The sequence below is a fragment of the Calonectris borealis genome, chromosome W, assembly GCF_964195595.1.
Source record: "Calonectris borealis chromosome W, bCalBor7.hap1.2, whole genome shotgun sequence".
NCBI lineage: Eukaryota > Metazoa > Chordata > Aves > Procellariiformes > Procellariidae > Calonectris > Calonectris borealis.
In genome coordinates this window covers 813,140-827,812 of record NC_134351.1, presented here as the reverse complement: position 1 = coordinate 827,812, position 14,673 = coordinate 813,140, and the positions used below count along the sequence as shown (strand labels likewise).

At 38.8% G+C, this 14,673-nt stretch overlaps 1 protein-coding gene across 2 annotated transcripts in view; it reads left to right on the top strand.

Moving 5' to 3' along the window:
* The window catches only part of LOC142075064 (E3 ubiquitin-protein ligase NEDD4-like), a 200,159-nt gene extending 186,349 nt beyond the window's left edge, over positions 1 to 13,810 (top strand). For both annotated transcript variants that reach the window (XM_075136066.1, XM_075136067.1), the window contains 7 exons: positions 454 to 527; positions 2,843 to 2,903; positions 3,314 to 3,373; positions 3,922 to 4,029; positions 4,934 to 5,030; positions 5,606 to 5,678; positions 8,157 to 13,810. In XM_075136066.1, coding sequence (XP_074992167.1) covers positions 454 to 527; positions 2,843 to 2,903; positions 3,314 to 3,373; positions 3,922 to 4,029; positions 4,934 to 5,030; positions 5,606 to 5,678; positions 8,157 to 8,259 — 576 coding nt within the window. In that variant the 3' untranslated portion in view covers positions 8,260 to 13,810. The remainder of the gene's footprint in view (positions 1 to 453; positions 528 to 2,842; positions 2,904 to 3,313; positions 3,374 to 3,921; positions 4,030 to 4,933; positions 5,031 to 5,605; positions 5,679 to 8,156) is intronic.
* Positions 13,811 to 14,673: the final 863 nt, after the last annotated feature.

Here is a 14,673-nt window from a genome sequence, read left to right as displayed (position 1 = left end):
CACCATCCTTAGCAAATTTGTGCTTAACCATTTCTGTAGTCTCTGTGATCTGTTTTTCTACTTCACTTTTTTGGCCTTTTTATGAAACTGTTTCTCTGTGGATTGTAAGTAACCATTTTTTTCAAGCATTTTGAAAAACTAGAAGGCATTATTGCAATGGAATGTCTGTTTTCTTTACCCAAATGAACCTGCTGCTCAGGACTAAAAGTTTGCTTTTGAATGGTTTGCTCACTTGCTAATGACAAGAATTCATTCTTGTAAGTGATCATATAATAATTTGTTCCTAGTGATGCCATCTTTAAATGTGGAATGTTTTGATGTCTCATTAGCTATTATGGCATGATAATTTTCTGATACTGCTTGTAAAATGCTGCAAGCAGAGTCGATTTTGTGAGAAGTGTGTTCCGAAATAATGTCATGTTGTATTTTGTTTTTTTTTCTTTCGAAATACAGACATATCAAGTCGACCTGAAGCCAAACGGGTCAGAAATCATGGTAACAAATGAAAACAAAAGGGAATATATTGAGTATGTATATATTTCTGGAATTTGTCCTGGGTGTAAGAAAGAACAGTTGCACTTGTCTTAGAATTTACCCTCCTGCAATTACTGTAGTTTGCACTACGATAGATCATCAGAGGTCCTTTTAAAAGAAAATCTTGTGGTTAACATAGTTGGTTTAAACCCTAATCCTTAGCAAGTTTGAATTTTAACCGTCACTGTTCTATGAATTACACTAATCAGGGGAGTCTGTGACATAATAGGAAACTATTTTCTTGATGGGTAGGCATGAGGAACATTCAAGAAGGGATGGGATTGCTCTGAATGACAGACATCTGCAGCTGAATTACTCGATGAAAAGAAGTGGCACCTTTTGGATGCCATGCTTGTCATGTTAAAGTAGACGTACGAATTTTGCCCAGTTTCTTGCCTGCTTCTGTCTGTTGCCTGAGTGCCTGGGGTAACTAGCTCTGCTTTGGAGACCTCCAAAGTAGTGATGAATTTCCACCCTAGGATTTACAGGTTTTCTTGATGAACTGCTGAGTGCTAAACTAGATCTAGAAAAAAGAAGGAAAACAGGATGTCTGTATAATTTACCAAGTTCGTATTTGCTTGCCGTTGTGGTCTTCATTCAAGGAAGAACTCAGGAACTCTGTAAATGTTTAAGCATTCCTCTAAAAGGAGAACTTTGTACTTGCTCGTTAATCTCATTTGCAATCTTGTGTTACAGTGATTTGGCTGTAATGGTGGAACAATAAGAAATTTCTGCTTTTATGATTTTTTTTTTTGTTACTTTGTGTGTAATATATTTGCACTGTCAGCTCTAATTTTTCAGGTGTCTTTTTTTTTTTCCGTTTTCAGATGCAAAATATTAGACATCGTAAACTTTTTTTATCTCCATCATCTCAATACAGTGCAGAAACTAATAGCTCTTTGAAAATGTGAGGGCCAAAATTCAGAACTGAGTTAGGTTTACATCTAGATAATTCTTTCATGGCTAGTCACAGTATTTTTACCACGTTAGAGTCAATACTTGTGTGATCTTACTTGTGTGCTCTCATTTGGAAGTGATTAGTGCAACTTAAAATTTTTCAAACATTTTTCCCCAGAATTCCATTATGATAGAGCTATTCTAGTTGTTATACTTTAAAGGAATTTTCTAGTCACTGTCAGTATCCAAATTCAGTTAACGTAACATTGGCCAATACAAGAACAAAAATAGGGTAAATTAAATTAACTGTAGGTTTTCCTGAAATCCCCACATAGGAGACGTGCTTCTCCAAAGTGTGGCTCAAAGCGCCTTGGTTAAAATGAGCCAGAAAGCGCTCTGCAGCGTGGCCACATCCCGTTATCCTTCTCTGCTGGTTACACAGGCCAGGTCCGTGATGTCCGTGCCAGTGTTGCTGTCAAAAATTGGCCAAATCTAAACAGGCTGCTTAGGCTTAATTTTAAGTTTCCTCTGCTTCTCTGCCTACCAGAATGTAAAATAATAAATTCAACTATACTTGCTGGCATTTTTAATTAGTGCCTTTTCAAAGGGGAGAAAACACGGTAATTGCTATATTTGTGCAAATTAGGAATGAAACGTGCTTCAGTAGGAAAGGAATTGGATTTCTGAAGCATTACTCTAGAACCTGTGAGGTATTTATGCTGTAGGTAGCATTGAAATACAAGCCTTTTCCTTTGATATTGCAGGTTTTATTCATCTATTTATTTATTTACAGGCAGGCTGTTAAATGTAATTATATCTATCCTCAAATTTCGTAGACTTTGTTGGGAATTGTTAATTACTGAGAGCTGTGGAAGAATAAAATGCCTAGTCATTTAGGTACCTAATAGTAACAGTAAATACATCACCTGGAGCCTAGATTACAGCCTCATTTAGAAAGAAATAAAGCACAGTAAAGAATTTGTAGGCTGTTTCGGTCCACAGGCAAGCCTTTTTGCCATGTTCATCCTTGAGTTAATCTCCATAGGAGCAAAATGGTTAATGTCATATCATCTGATAGTGCTACATTAAAAAATTCTTGGTGATGTGGAAAAGTCATAGCTATAAAATATGGACATGTATGTATAGAGTTTGTGTTGCATGCTGAAGCGAAAATACTCATAGTGTAACTTGTTCATAGTCACTGATTTTTTTCACATTTCAATCAGTCACACAAGATAAATCTGAACAACTAATAAAAAGCTGCTCGGTTTCCTTAACATCAGAGTGTGGTTGGGAGATGGCTGAAGTTGTAAACGAGAAACTGAAACTATTAGGGTTGCTAAAATCTCCAAACACTTAGTTTGCAGTTTTCTAATGAGTGTGCTTATGTGGTTTTGTTTATCTACTACAGCCTGGTCATCCAGTGGAGGTTTGTAAACAGAGTTCAAAAACAGATGAATGCTTTTTTGGAGGTAAGGTTCTTTAGCTGCTTATTTTTTCCCCAAAATACTTTTTTTTTTAATGCAGACTTCTTATACATCAGTGTCTGCGTTAAGGGAGTGGGGCACTTTGCATAACCGCACAAGTTCTGGAATGCTTATGTTTTATGATTTCACAGTTTTACCTTGTATAAGAATATATAATCTTTCCTTTATGAGAATAAGGTCATTCTCTTTCAAGCTTAAATTATTTGAGCTTGAAATAATTTAGTGATTGATTTTTTAAATTAGGGACTCGTACTTCAGCAACTGAATATTTCATTTTCTAAACCCTTTTTCATCCTCTGTTGTTAAGTTAGGTTTGCTGAAGCCAAAGATCCTGTTAGATAAAAACTTAATTTTATGTGGTACGAGAATTTTAACTTTGGTTTGCTTTCTTTTAGGGATTCACAGAACTTCTCCCTATTGATCTGATTAAAATTTTTGATGAAAATGAACTAGAGGTGAGTTTGTTTAATTGACGTCCAGAGACAACAGATCAGTAATGCTCATCACAAAAAGATGCGATGTGTTCTAGGCTCATCATTCATCACTTACTCATCGTAGGTGAATTTGCAGACAAAGATGCTTTGTTTATAGTGGGAAATGAGATTTTTCTCCCTGATTAATAAATCTGTTGATCACATGAAAGCACAAAAAATTGTAATTATTCAGTGAGGTGGTTGAGTATATGCATATAAAAGCATGTAAGTGGCTTACTGAATTAATGCCATTATGCCCACACCAGTCATATTTTGAGCAAAATACCATAAAAGATGCTGTCAATACATCATAGTGTACAGTGTTTCTCCAGTAAAATGAAATATTCTTTGAGAATTCTCCTGAAGAGCAGCTCAGCTCTCCTTTACGTTTGCATTTATATTTGCACTGCCTAGCTCTTTAAAAGGTCAGACAACAGAGGGAAAGCGTAGCCTTGTTTTTCTGGTACAGCGTACAGGGTAACACAATACCGTCTTCAATTAACACTCTAACAATTTACTTCCGTATGTAGTTACTGATGTGTGGCCTTGGCGATGTGGATGTTAATGACTGGAGACAACATACAATCTACAAAAATGGTTACTGCCCAAATCATCCCGTTATCCAGTGGTTCTGGAAGGTAATATTGTTTACCGCATTTGGCTTCTCCGACTATTCCTAAAGTTAACGTTCCTGTATTGTTTTGCGGAGTCCGTTATGAAATCTTTTTTCTTCATGAAAACTGCTGAAGAATACATCTGTGTATGTTGGAAATGACGGCTCATCAGAGACTGTACTAGAAATAGACCCAAGATAGGAAGTCCGGATCTTTGGTTTTATCTAAAGTGTCTTGCAGTATTTGTGAAGTAAAATACTTTTATGAAAAGTGTGTGTCCCCAGAAAAACTACTAAAATGCTTTTTCCCATAACAGCTGTAGATTTTTCGAAGGAATGTCTGTTTTTCTTAAAAATACTGGAACCTTACAGCTTCACGTATGCACTTCAAACTTGGTTTCTGGGTTTCTGACACCATTTTCACGACCGTGGGTGGTATGCATGAAGACTCTGTACTTGTATCAACCCAAATGGTGATACGGTCGCAAAAGGCTTGACTCTGAGGTCCTGCTGTAGTGCAACACCGATCTGATCTTCTGTGCACCTTTGCAGTCTCTGGTGGTTAAGGCTTTTCTGTCACCTCTCTTTCTCTGCTTCCCCTCCCGGGCACGTTTACAACTGCAGCGCGCCCATTGTGCCCCGTCGCTCCCGGCAGGTACCGGTAACTGGTCGTACCTCCGGCAGGTGAACAGCCCTCGCAGCTCCCAGCTGCCGCCAGAGCAGGGTCTCCTCGTGGCCCAGTGACAGCGGGAAAAGGATGCTCCTTATGTAGTCAGAGAAAACCTGGTGTGTGACCCGTATCACATCTTTCAGAGCTACGTGTCTATTACAGTCTACTATAGATAATTTACTCAGGTTTTGTTCTGTTTTTTAACAATGATATCTACAGCTGTGAAAGTGAAAAGACCATGACTCTTGTTTGTCAATAGGCCGTTTTACTGATGGATGCTGAAAAGCGGATTCGATTGCTGCAGTTTGTTACTGGGACGTCACGCGTGCCTATGAATGGATTTGCTGAACTTTATGGTGAGCTTTCTGTCAACTGCCCGCAGGTCGTATGGCTGTACAGACCGCTTCTGAACGAGAAAACCGGGGCACGACTGAAATTCAGTCATAGCCAACCTTTGACCCCCACATAAGAATTCTCCTTCTGGATGCCAAGAGCGCTGGAGAATTTGGGGGGGCACACTGAGAAGGAGTAAAGCTTTGTACACCATGGGTGTTACGTAGACGCTCTCCTGGCTCCCACAGAAAAAATTTTGGAATAATATTCATGTCATATGAAGAAGAGCAGAACGCATGTTTAACCAAGCACTTTAATTTTTCAGCGTTAATGTCTGAGCTTGCTTCTTTTTCATTATACATACTCTACACAAAGGTAGTTCAATAAACTTAGCAAGCTAACTGGACTTGGAAATAAATAACCACATTCCTGTTTCCTTTAATGTAGTTTTAATTAAGAGAGTTTGTACCAGGTATTTTGTGCCGGTTGAAAAATCTAGCCTACAATTTAAGCAAACATTTAATTTTTAAAATAATATTTAGGTAGTCTCTGTAGTGTCCAGCAGTTTGTATTTCATACGATTTTCATTTTCAACCAGGTTCAAATGGTCCTCAGCTGTTTACAATAGAGCAATGGGGAAGTCCTGATAAACTGCCCAGAGCTCACACGTGGTAAGTCATAAAAGCATAAAATTATATAGCTTTTCTGTATTGTTATACTGCCAAGAAAGGGGGCAACTGATGACTGTGCTTATCTCAAACATATTTTAGCTCTGGATCATACAGCTTGTTATAAAATGGGATACGCTGAAACCCACACACGCGTGTCTCTGTGTGTGTCTTTAAAAGGCAAAGAATAGTTAGTGTTTATCTGCTGACACACAGCTGCAGACCGTAACATGCAAAATTCCAGGAGGCAGAGCCGTGCCATTGCTGCTTACAGTTTCTAAGCTGTGAAAGGCTGCATTAATAGAGTAACAGGTGTAGGTGTTCTACAATAAATGCAGGTAAATTAATCGAAAATAAACTCTTTCCATCGTAGCCTTTCTGATGAAGACTTTTTAATGCTATTTTGTTGTATTCCAAGTAACCCTTTCAACTCAGGACTTTTCTTCTAGTAATTGCTTGCATGTTAAAATGTGTGTTAGAGAGAAGAGATCGCTTTTCCCCACTTTATTTTATACTACATGTGAAGAAATTGCTCCCCATATATACCAAATGTTAACTATCATATTTGAAGCCATATAGTAGCCTGCAAATTGCTTTAAGCACTGGCCAATTAAACTGACATTCTGACAAAATAGAAGTAATTTGAATCCCTTCTGCTAGAAGGCTTTTCCCCGTATCAAATACATAAGAATCCATTCATGGAAGGTACTTGTAACACGATCCAGATCGGAGCACACGAGGCACAGCACAGGGTGTACTGAATGCTTACATCTTGTGCTGAATTCGGGAGTAGGATCCTCAGTGCCTGCTGGGGAAAGTCCCAAGATCTCACAGATTGTCATCACACCTATCGCGCTAGCAGAGCATCCCGTTCAGGTTGCAGTCCGTTCCACCACAAACACCTACGGTTTCCCAGTGCCTTTCACATTAGGACAACTTCAGATTCCCCCCCCCGGTTTCCTGGGAAACAACAAGCAAACATTACAGGTAAGGGTACATAGTCACAGAGGAGTCCAATGACTCCTCCATGATACCGCAGAGTAGTGGCAAAGGCAGGATGGGAGCAGCTATCCGCTTCGTGGTTCCTGTCAAAACTGGGACAGGGAAAAACAGCAAGAGGAATTACATCTTACGCTTTAGTAATTTTTCTATGAATGTTAAAACATAGGCTCTGTTCTTTTCTGTTCCTTCAGTCTGAAGGCTTTGAAAAATAAAGGATAGGCAATAAACTGTCCAAGAGAGAGACTGTTAAAAGGGTAACAGGAGTTTGACAGGGCATAGTGGAAGGAAAAATAGTGCCTCGCGTTGTAAGGCTAATACTATTCATTGCCTTATTTTATATGTCTTAGAAATTTATCACCTCTTCCTCTTTCTTTCTGGAAAACTAAGAAATCGAAGGATATCCATGAGTGGAAAAAGCAAGACTACCACTTGTACAAATAGGGGTTGATGCTTTTTTTTTTCCCCTTGGTGCTGTGATTCTACTTCAGGTATCACCACGCCGCAGGCAGCTTTTACTCTCACCATCATTTTGCCTTTCTCATTTTCCATGATTTTATTTGTTCCTCATCCTAGTAAGTAAGTGGATATAATGAACTACAGGAAGTCTGACGTAACAAAACATGGCCACAGAAAGCCGTGCTACATAAAGGCCATAAATCGTTGGACAGTTCACTAAAAGTGAAGGTCATAGTCCATTTGACTTAATTCAATCCTAATTTATAGAATTTGCAAATGTTGAAAGCATTCAATACAAACCTTTGTCTTGCTCTGTTGCATATCAAGAATATGGCCTTTTTAAGGTAACTTAAATTGTGCTGTATTGATTTTTAGAACATTACAGAATAGTGATCTTTCCATAAAAATAATCATGCTATAGAATAAAAAGTTTTACTAAAAAAAAAAAAAAAACAAACACACACCAAACCAAAACCACTACCAAAACAACAAAACCCAAAACACGTTCCAAAATCAACCCATCCTCTTTACATTTCAATTATCTGTTAGATTTTACAGGACCTTTTCAAGACCACCTTTTGGATGTTTCTTCTCTTTTCCCCCGGAGGGTAGAGAGTCTGTCCTATAAATTCAGAACATCTTTGCTGAGTCTTAGGAAACCAGCCGTTTGACAAAGATGAAATGCTTTAAATCAACTAAATATGGTGGGGGGTTTCTGTTGGTTTTTTTCTTTTCCTAAGTGGTTTTTAACAAATTCCCACTTTCAGCTCTGAAAAGAAAGGAGGCGCACAGTTATTTCTGACAACTCACTTTGGTCCAGGCAGGGTTGGTTTCAGAAGCTACCTGCAGGGAACACAAGCATTAGTTAGGTTTGCAAAGGACACTGTGGAGATTGCCCCCGGTCTGGACAATAAGATATATCCTCTGTTAAGGCCCCCAAGTTATTTAACGTTTTCTATGTCTTTAAAATTATGTATATTTTTCAGTGGATTATTAAATGATTCTTTTCCTTTTAAATTTCAGCTTTAATCGCCTAGACTTACCTCTTTATGAATCTTTTGAAGATTTGCGAGAGAAGCTACTTATGGCTGTTGAAAATGCTCAAGGATTTGAAGGAGTGGACTAAAACGTCGACTTTCTTTCCCCCCTTCAAGCAAGTTCTGCTTGCGCTTTTGCGTTTGCCTAAAGGACTCTGAGTGACTATGGCGGAACAGTTGCACAGCGTTGGTTCACGGAGCAAACCCTTCGACAGTGCAGTTGCCTGAATCCAGAAGTCTGAACTGTAATCTGTGGGTGGCTTTTCTGAGGTTTCCACAGCAGATTACCAACATGAACTCTGATCACATTTCAGCAGGACTTACTCTATTTATGTTGTGCCTCTTAGGCAAAGCCCTTAATAAATATTTTACCTAATTTCTAATGACAATGAATGAAATTAATCATTTACAGGTATAGTATTACAACTCATGTTTACTTTTTAATTGATTTAGACATTTTCAGATTTTATTTCATTACAATTAAATATCATATACTTGGAAAAATGAGCATTTTTCTTAATTTCATACCAGACTTGATGCCAGTGTCATTTTTTCAAAGCACATTTTGAGCCTTGTGTTCCCGAACCATTGAGAAAGTAGGAGAAAGTTATGCTGGAAATTTTCTCTACATGGGCTGTATATCGAGAGCAACTCTTTCATTGAGCACATAAATATTTTTCTGTATCCAGAAGTATGGACTGGATGTTGCATTTTTGTATAAATATTAGAATAGTTACAAGTCAAGGGAGAATCATAACATAGCATGCCAAATCTCATGTTCAATAAAGAAATTGCCTCATTATTGGTAATATTTACATGTACTATAAAGCATTTTGGGGTAGGGTTGGCATTAATCATTTTAGGAAAAGATGCTTAACCCTGTCATTATCTTTGTATAGTGATTCTTTTATTATCCTTTCCTCTTTACTGTTTGCAATGGAGGCATTTTGAATGAAACCTGGCACTATGTGATTTGGCACTATGGAAAACAGGTCTGTTTTGTCTCCTATTTGTATGCATTTGCTAATGATATCTAAATAACAATGGTTTTTTGTTTGTTTCTAACTGCACCAACTCTAAAGGCACTTTATGTAACACATGGAAGTCATATCTGTTTTTTATCATAAACATTAACGTGATTATATTCCTTCTCACTGCACATGTCTTTCTGGTGCAATATCTATCAATTGTGAATTTGGCTGCTGCTGATGTATAAAAAAAAAAAACACAAACAGATGTAGAGCTGAGCCTGCAGACATGTTCCTCAGCAATTGTTTTTGTGATTTATTTTTTACTTAATCACAAAGATTTATTTAATATACACTGCTTTCTGATCAATTTTGTTACCTATGACATGTTGCATGCTTAAACTATAATGTCTGAGTTGCATCTCTTGTGACAGATTAAAAGTGAAAGATTTGTATTTGATCCGCTGAAGTTAAATGGTTACAATACTCCTAGAGTAGGTTTGAGGGTATGGCTTCAGCAATGTAGTGTTCCATTTTGTAAGTTTTGCCCACATACTTACCTATATATAGGCTTTATCCCCAAAAACCCATTTAATGCTTGTGAAGCAAGATGACACCGCATGCCAAAACAAAATTTCACCTCATTGCCGATAGCTTTTTTAGCCCTGCCCTGACCCCCTCCCCAGCACCCGCTGGCAAGTACAGTCTGCGTCCGCGAATGAACAGCCGTACTGCAGAGACTTGAGCGCGGTAATACTTCAGCTGAAACAGCTGCTGGAAAGAAGCCTTAACGCTAATAACATTCAGCAAATGGTTGTGTGCTAGTAAAAAGTCTGAAGCGCTAATAGATGCACGAGGAGGGTTATTCTATTATTGGAACACAGGTTAAGATTCATTTTCTACTAAGTAAGTTTCCTGACGTTCCTTTCTACATTTGACGAGTGAGCTTGAACATGAGAAATGGACTGCATCTGAGTAGACAGCGAAACACTGTACCGATCGTTTAGCTGTGGGAAGGAGTGCGGGGAAGGTGGAGAGAAGGAGGTAAATCCAGGTATTTCCACTGACCTTCGGTATGTTAAGCACAGCTGGTTATAGCGTGGACTCCCTTGAGGGAAGCAGCATACTCTGACATTTGTTTTCTTTCTGTCTTAACCTGGAGGATTTTTGGTGCAGTTGGAGGCTCTGTCCGTGTCCAGTGCCATGCATCAGAACCTTAAGAACTCCCAAGACTTTTTTGGTTGTGAAACTGAAATGTAATCTCATGCACAGATGGAGGCTGTGACCTAGCAGCAGCGCAGCTGAGGTAGAACCAGGAGTCAGGTTGTGTTTAAGAATCTGCCTTTTCTCTTGTGATCTTGCTTTGGTTCCTTCCCTCCCCTCACCCTCGACTTCTAAAACAGGTTTACTAATACTTATCTACATCAAAGTCCTTTCAGCTAGCTAGAATTACATAGTGAGATCTGACTGAAAGGAAAATTTTTGTTGGTTGGATTCTTCTTTTTTTTTTTTTTAAAGAAAATTTAGAATGACTTAGCTTAACATCTTTTCAGATCCACTCCTACTCAGATCCACTTCTCTCACAAACTGACAGACACTGCAAAGGCATTCACTAGGTATTAAAATAGTGAGGTGAATTCCACTATATTGTAATTAATGTGCATTTGGACTGTTGTGGTTTACTTCAGAGAAAGTGTTTTCATTTTTTAGGAAACAGTTTAATACTAAAAGAAAGCCCTTGACTCCCTCAAGGTGTGCCATTAGAGTGGCAGCCTTGAGCGCAGCACACGAAGAGACCTGATGCAGCTCCGGCAGCATTGACAATGAGGCCCAACATGCAGTGCCCTGATAGACCTGTACCGCTCCTGCTGAAATCTGTGCTATTTTGCCTTTCATGCCATTAATGCAAATAGCTAAGTAAATGCTATTTGTGCTTCTTGGGCCCTAGACACAGCTCTCACCTGCACTGCAAACCTACCATCACTGCCAATGCAGGGCCATGCACAGCTATCCGAGTTTGCTTTTGTTTTGGAACCAGTTTGTTCAACGCTCCGTGAAGGTGTTATTCCTAACAGCCCAGGTGACCCTAACAGTAGGCTGGCTCATTACCTTTTGTTACCTGAGTTAGCTTCACTATTAGGACACAGCACTGTGTTTTGCCTTTACAGATGCACTACAGCTCCCTTCGCTATGGAAGTGAAACTCCTTTTCTTGTTGGGGTCCGTAAGTCCTCGAGTCGCCGTTCACACACGAGCAAGACTACTTGTAGGATAAGCTGAGGGGACTTGCTCAGCCCAGTCCCCTTGCTGCATAAAGCTTTTGTTGTGGGTATCGGAAGCCTTCCTGTGAGCTAGAACTATCATCAGGCTTAGCATCGCAGTGGTAGCAGGGACATAAGCCCCTGCTACAACGTACTATACCCATGCAACTCAGATTTTATTATTGGTGGCTACGTCGATGGCTAAACCCTTGGGCAGATACGTCCCTCACAGCAGCTGAAAAGTTAAGATCCATGCTATGACAAAACCAGGAAGTTACCTTCAGTTTTGCAATAAACTGAGGCTAAGTAAGTGGCGTTAGCTGCGCAAAGTAGCAGCTGCAGAGGAGATGGATTTTCTTCTGCAGCGGCTCTTTTAACATAAAGCCGTAGTGCTATTCCTGAGATCCTAAGCTAGATTCCAGACTTTCCATCTAGGAGTCCTTCTGGAGCTCCTGAAGCTACATTTGAAGGAAAAAAGGTAGCTAAATGTCATTTACTTAAAACATCTAAAACAAAGCAACTAACACTCCAGTGAGACTTGTACCGCAGTATCGTGCCTTTCTTAACACAGTACACAAAATGGCTCAATAGTATTTTAAAATGTTCTATTCAACTACTTTTTTTTTGTTAATAAATGGTAACCATAAAGGTGGTAACTAAACCATTACTTGTTTGCTCTTAAGAAGCCTTAAGGCAACCAGTTTATAAAAATTTTAGTCACAATACAGAATACAGGGTCTGCAACTGTCACCTCCTGTTCACATTAAGGCTTATAGATCTGTGCCTTGTAAGGTTGTAGTTAATGTACACCATACCGATCACATTAACTCCCCTTTGCATGCCTAGGTGCTGGAAACTGCTGCTTTTTATCTTTCAGTCCAAAAGTAACAAAAAAACCACACCCCACACAAACCAAAACTAAACAAACACAAAAACCCCACAACTCTGGTTGTTACCACAAGATTTATCTTATTTCTGTCTCTCTCATGCTGACCACTCCTTCTGTCAATTCTGCGCGAAAGGAGCACGAGCGCCGTGCTAGCGTGACGCGTGTGCTGATAAATTAGCAGCGGATGCTGCTGTAAGTACTAACCACGCAGCTAGCGCCTGTCCTGCACCCCGAGGGACGCACTGCAGTTGTGTGCTCAGCCCGGTCAAACTGGTAATCGTGACTGCAGCGTTCAGCGGTAACCTGTTCCCGATGCCTTGGGTGAAGCATTTTACAGGACACTAAAGGGCCAGAACTGTGAAAACCAGGGAGCCAGGGAGGGGAAGTGCATAGTTAGGCTGCACTTCTAAGACTTCAAAATAAGTGATGATACCCATGTGATTGCAAGGGCTAGTTATCAGTATGTAGAGTAGAAAGAAAGGTAGATTACCAGATTGGACATCTTAAAATGTACATTAATTTTCTTATCTTTTTAATAAATTTTCCTTTTGTATGTAAAATTACAACAACAAGGAAAAAACCCTACAGTCTTCACCCATCTGTTACGATGTTGCACTCAGAAGTAACCCATATTTGAAACGCATGGGAAACGTATAAAACTGGAATCTAACCATATTAATGTTACATACCCATCAGGTCTGTCATGGTGCACCTAGAACCCTATCAGAAACCATCACTGTCCGTGCAAACCATATTTAGTCCTGTCTGTCGATGCACACTTCTAACGATCTGTTTGTCCACATTTATCCTCCACTTACATGTTGGGGTTTTTTCCTTTTCTGTATTATTTTCAGATAGACCTTGCTTTTTTTTTTTCCTTAATTTTTTAATATGTAGCTGTAAAAATATACACAGTATGCATCCACATACAATAGTACATGTTGCATTTTTATACTTTAATCCGTTCTATTGGTTTCAAGAGGCTCATGAGCCGTCTGTCTCCACTGCAGATTTGCCACAACCATGCAGTAGCGAATAGGTTATGATTCTTAAAACCCAAATGGAAAACTCCAGAAGATGTTGCCATGTTCTGTGTTTGTGAACATAAATTTTAAACCAAATTTAAAACTGATATGATTAATATTTCCAAACATGCAAAAGTGTAAAACATTCCAGATTACATCACACTGTTTAATCTTTTTCTTTTTTTGTAAAATCACCTCATACTAGAAGGCTATTCAAAATCATGCTGAACTACCTTAAAATCGATTTTAAAAGTAATACTTATAAATAATGCTCATTTTCACAATTAATACAGCTTTAAACAGTGGTTGGATTTGATACACTGTGGGGAAAGGATTTGTTTATGGACAAAAGTCATTTTTTCCATATATTTTCTGAAGAGCAGTGAAAGAAGTTGTAGTTTGTTTTCCTGACAGCGAAAGCTCAATGTGACAAAATGAAGTTGTTGTAATGAAATGATGCAACTTAATTAAATATTTAATAAAGAATTATGGAAGCTACAGCATTTTATACTTCAAATATATTTTTTGTCTAACTGAAGCTTTGTTTTGTTAAAAAAAAATTGCCTTAAGGTCAGAATTTGCAGGAACACTTTCACAACCTGGGATGTGGTTGGGGTAGCCTGTGTGGGGTCACATCTGTACCTGGTTTATTTTTAAGTCATTAAACACACTATACACATATTTTGGCTTCTGCAAAAGTGGTTCCCAGATTTTTCCCCACGATCCTCACTGCGCTCATGAAACAGTAATGTGTGTAATGTTTCGTCTGAGTAAGAATGTGTCCCTGAGAAAAGTCTACAGTGGATACTGGTCACTGGTGCACAACCAGTGCTGATACAGCTGAACAGTAAAGAGACTGGTGCGTTAATTAATAAGGCAGAGTAAGTCATGCTGCAATTGCAAGCTGAGATGATTAGTACAACATCACGCACCTTCAGACGGCACGATTCAAGGTAATTTTTCTCTACAAGGATTTGAACAATTAATGTAAGGTTAGTGATTATGCAGTGTTCTCTAAAGAAGTGTCATTAGATAAAATACAAAAATTGCACCTCTCCCAACTTCTTATTGATGTCTCCTCTGTTCCATCATCATTTCCAATACAAGAACTGTAACAGTCCACCAGACTTCCATGAGATGTTCTGTTCTTGAATTACCCAATTCTGCAGTGACCATACAAAGCAGCACACTTACAAACTTTTCCTGTTTAAGCCATACCCGAAATAAGTGTGAATCATTTTTATTGCATATTTTCTATCTTTACAGCAGAATTTTCTGCAGCCCATAGTAATGTATGTACTACAAACAAAACACCCTACTTGCAACAAACTCAACAAAGTTCAGTTTAACAATGCAAGTAT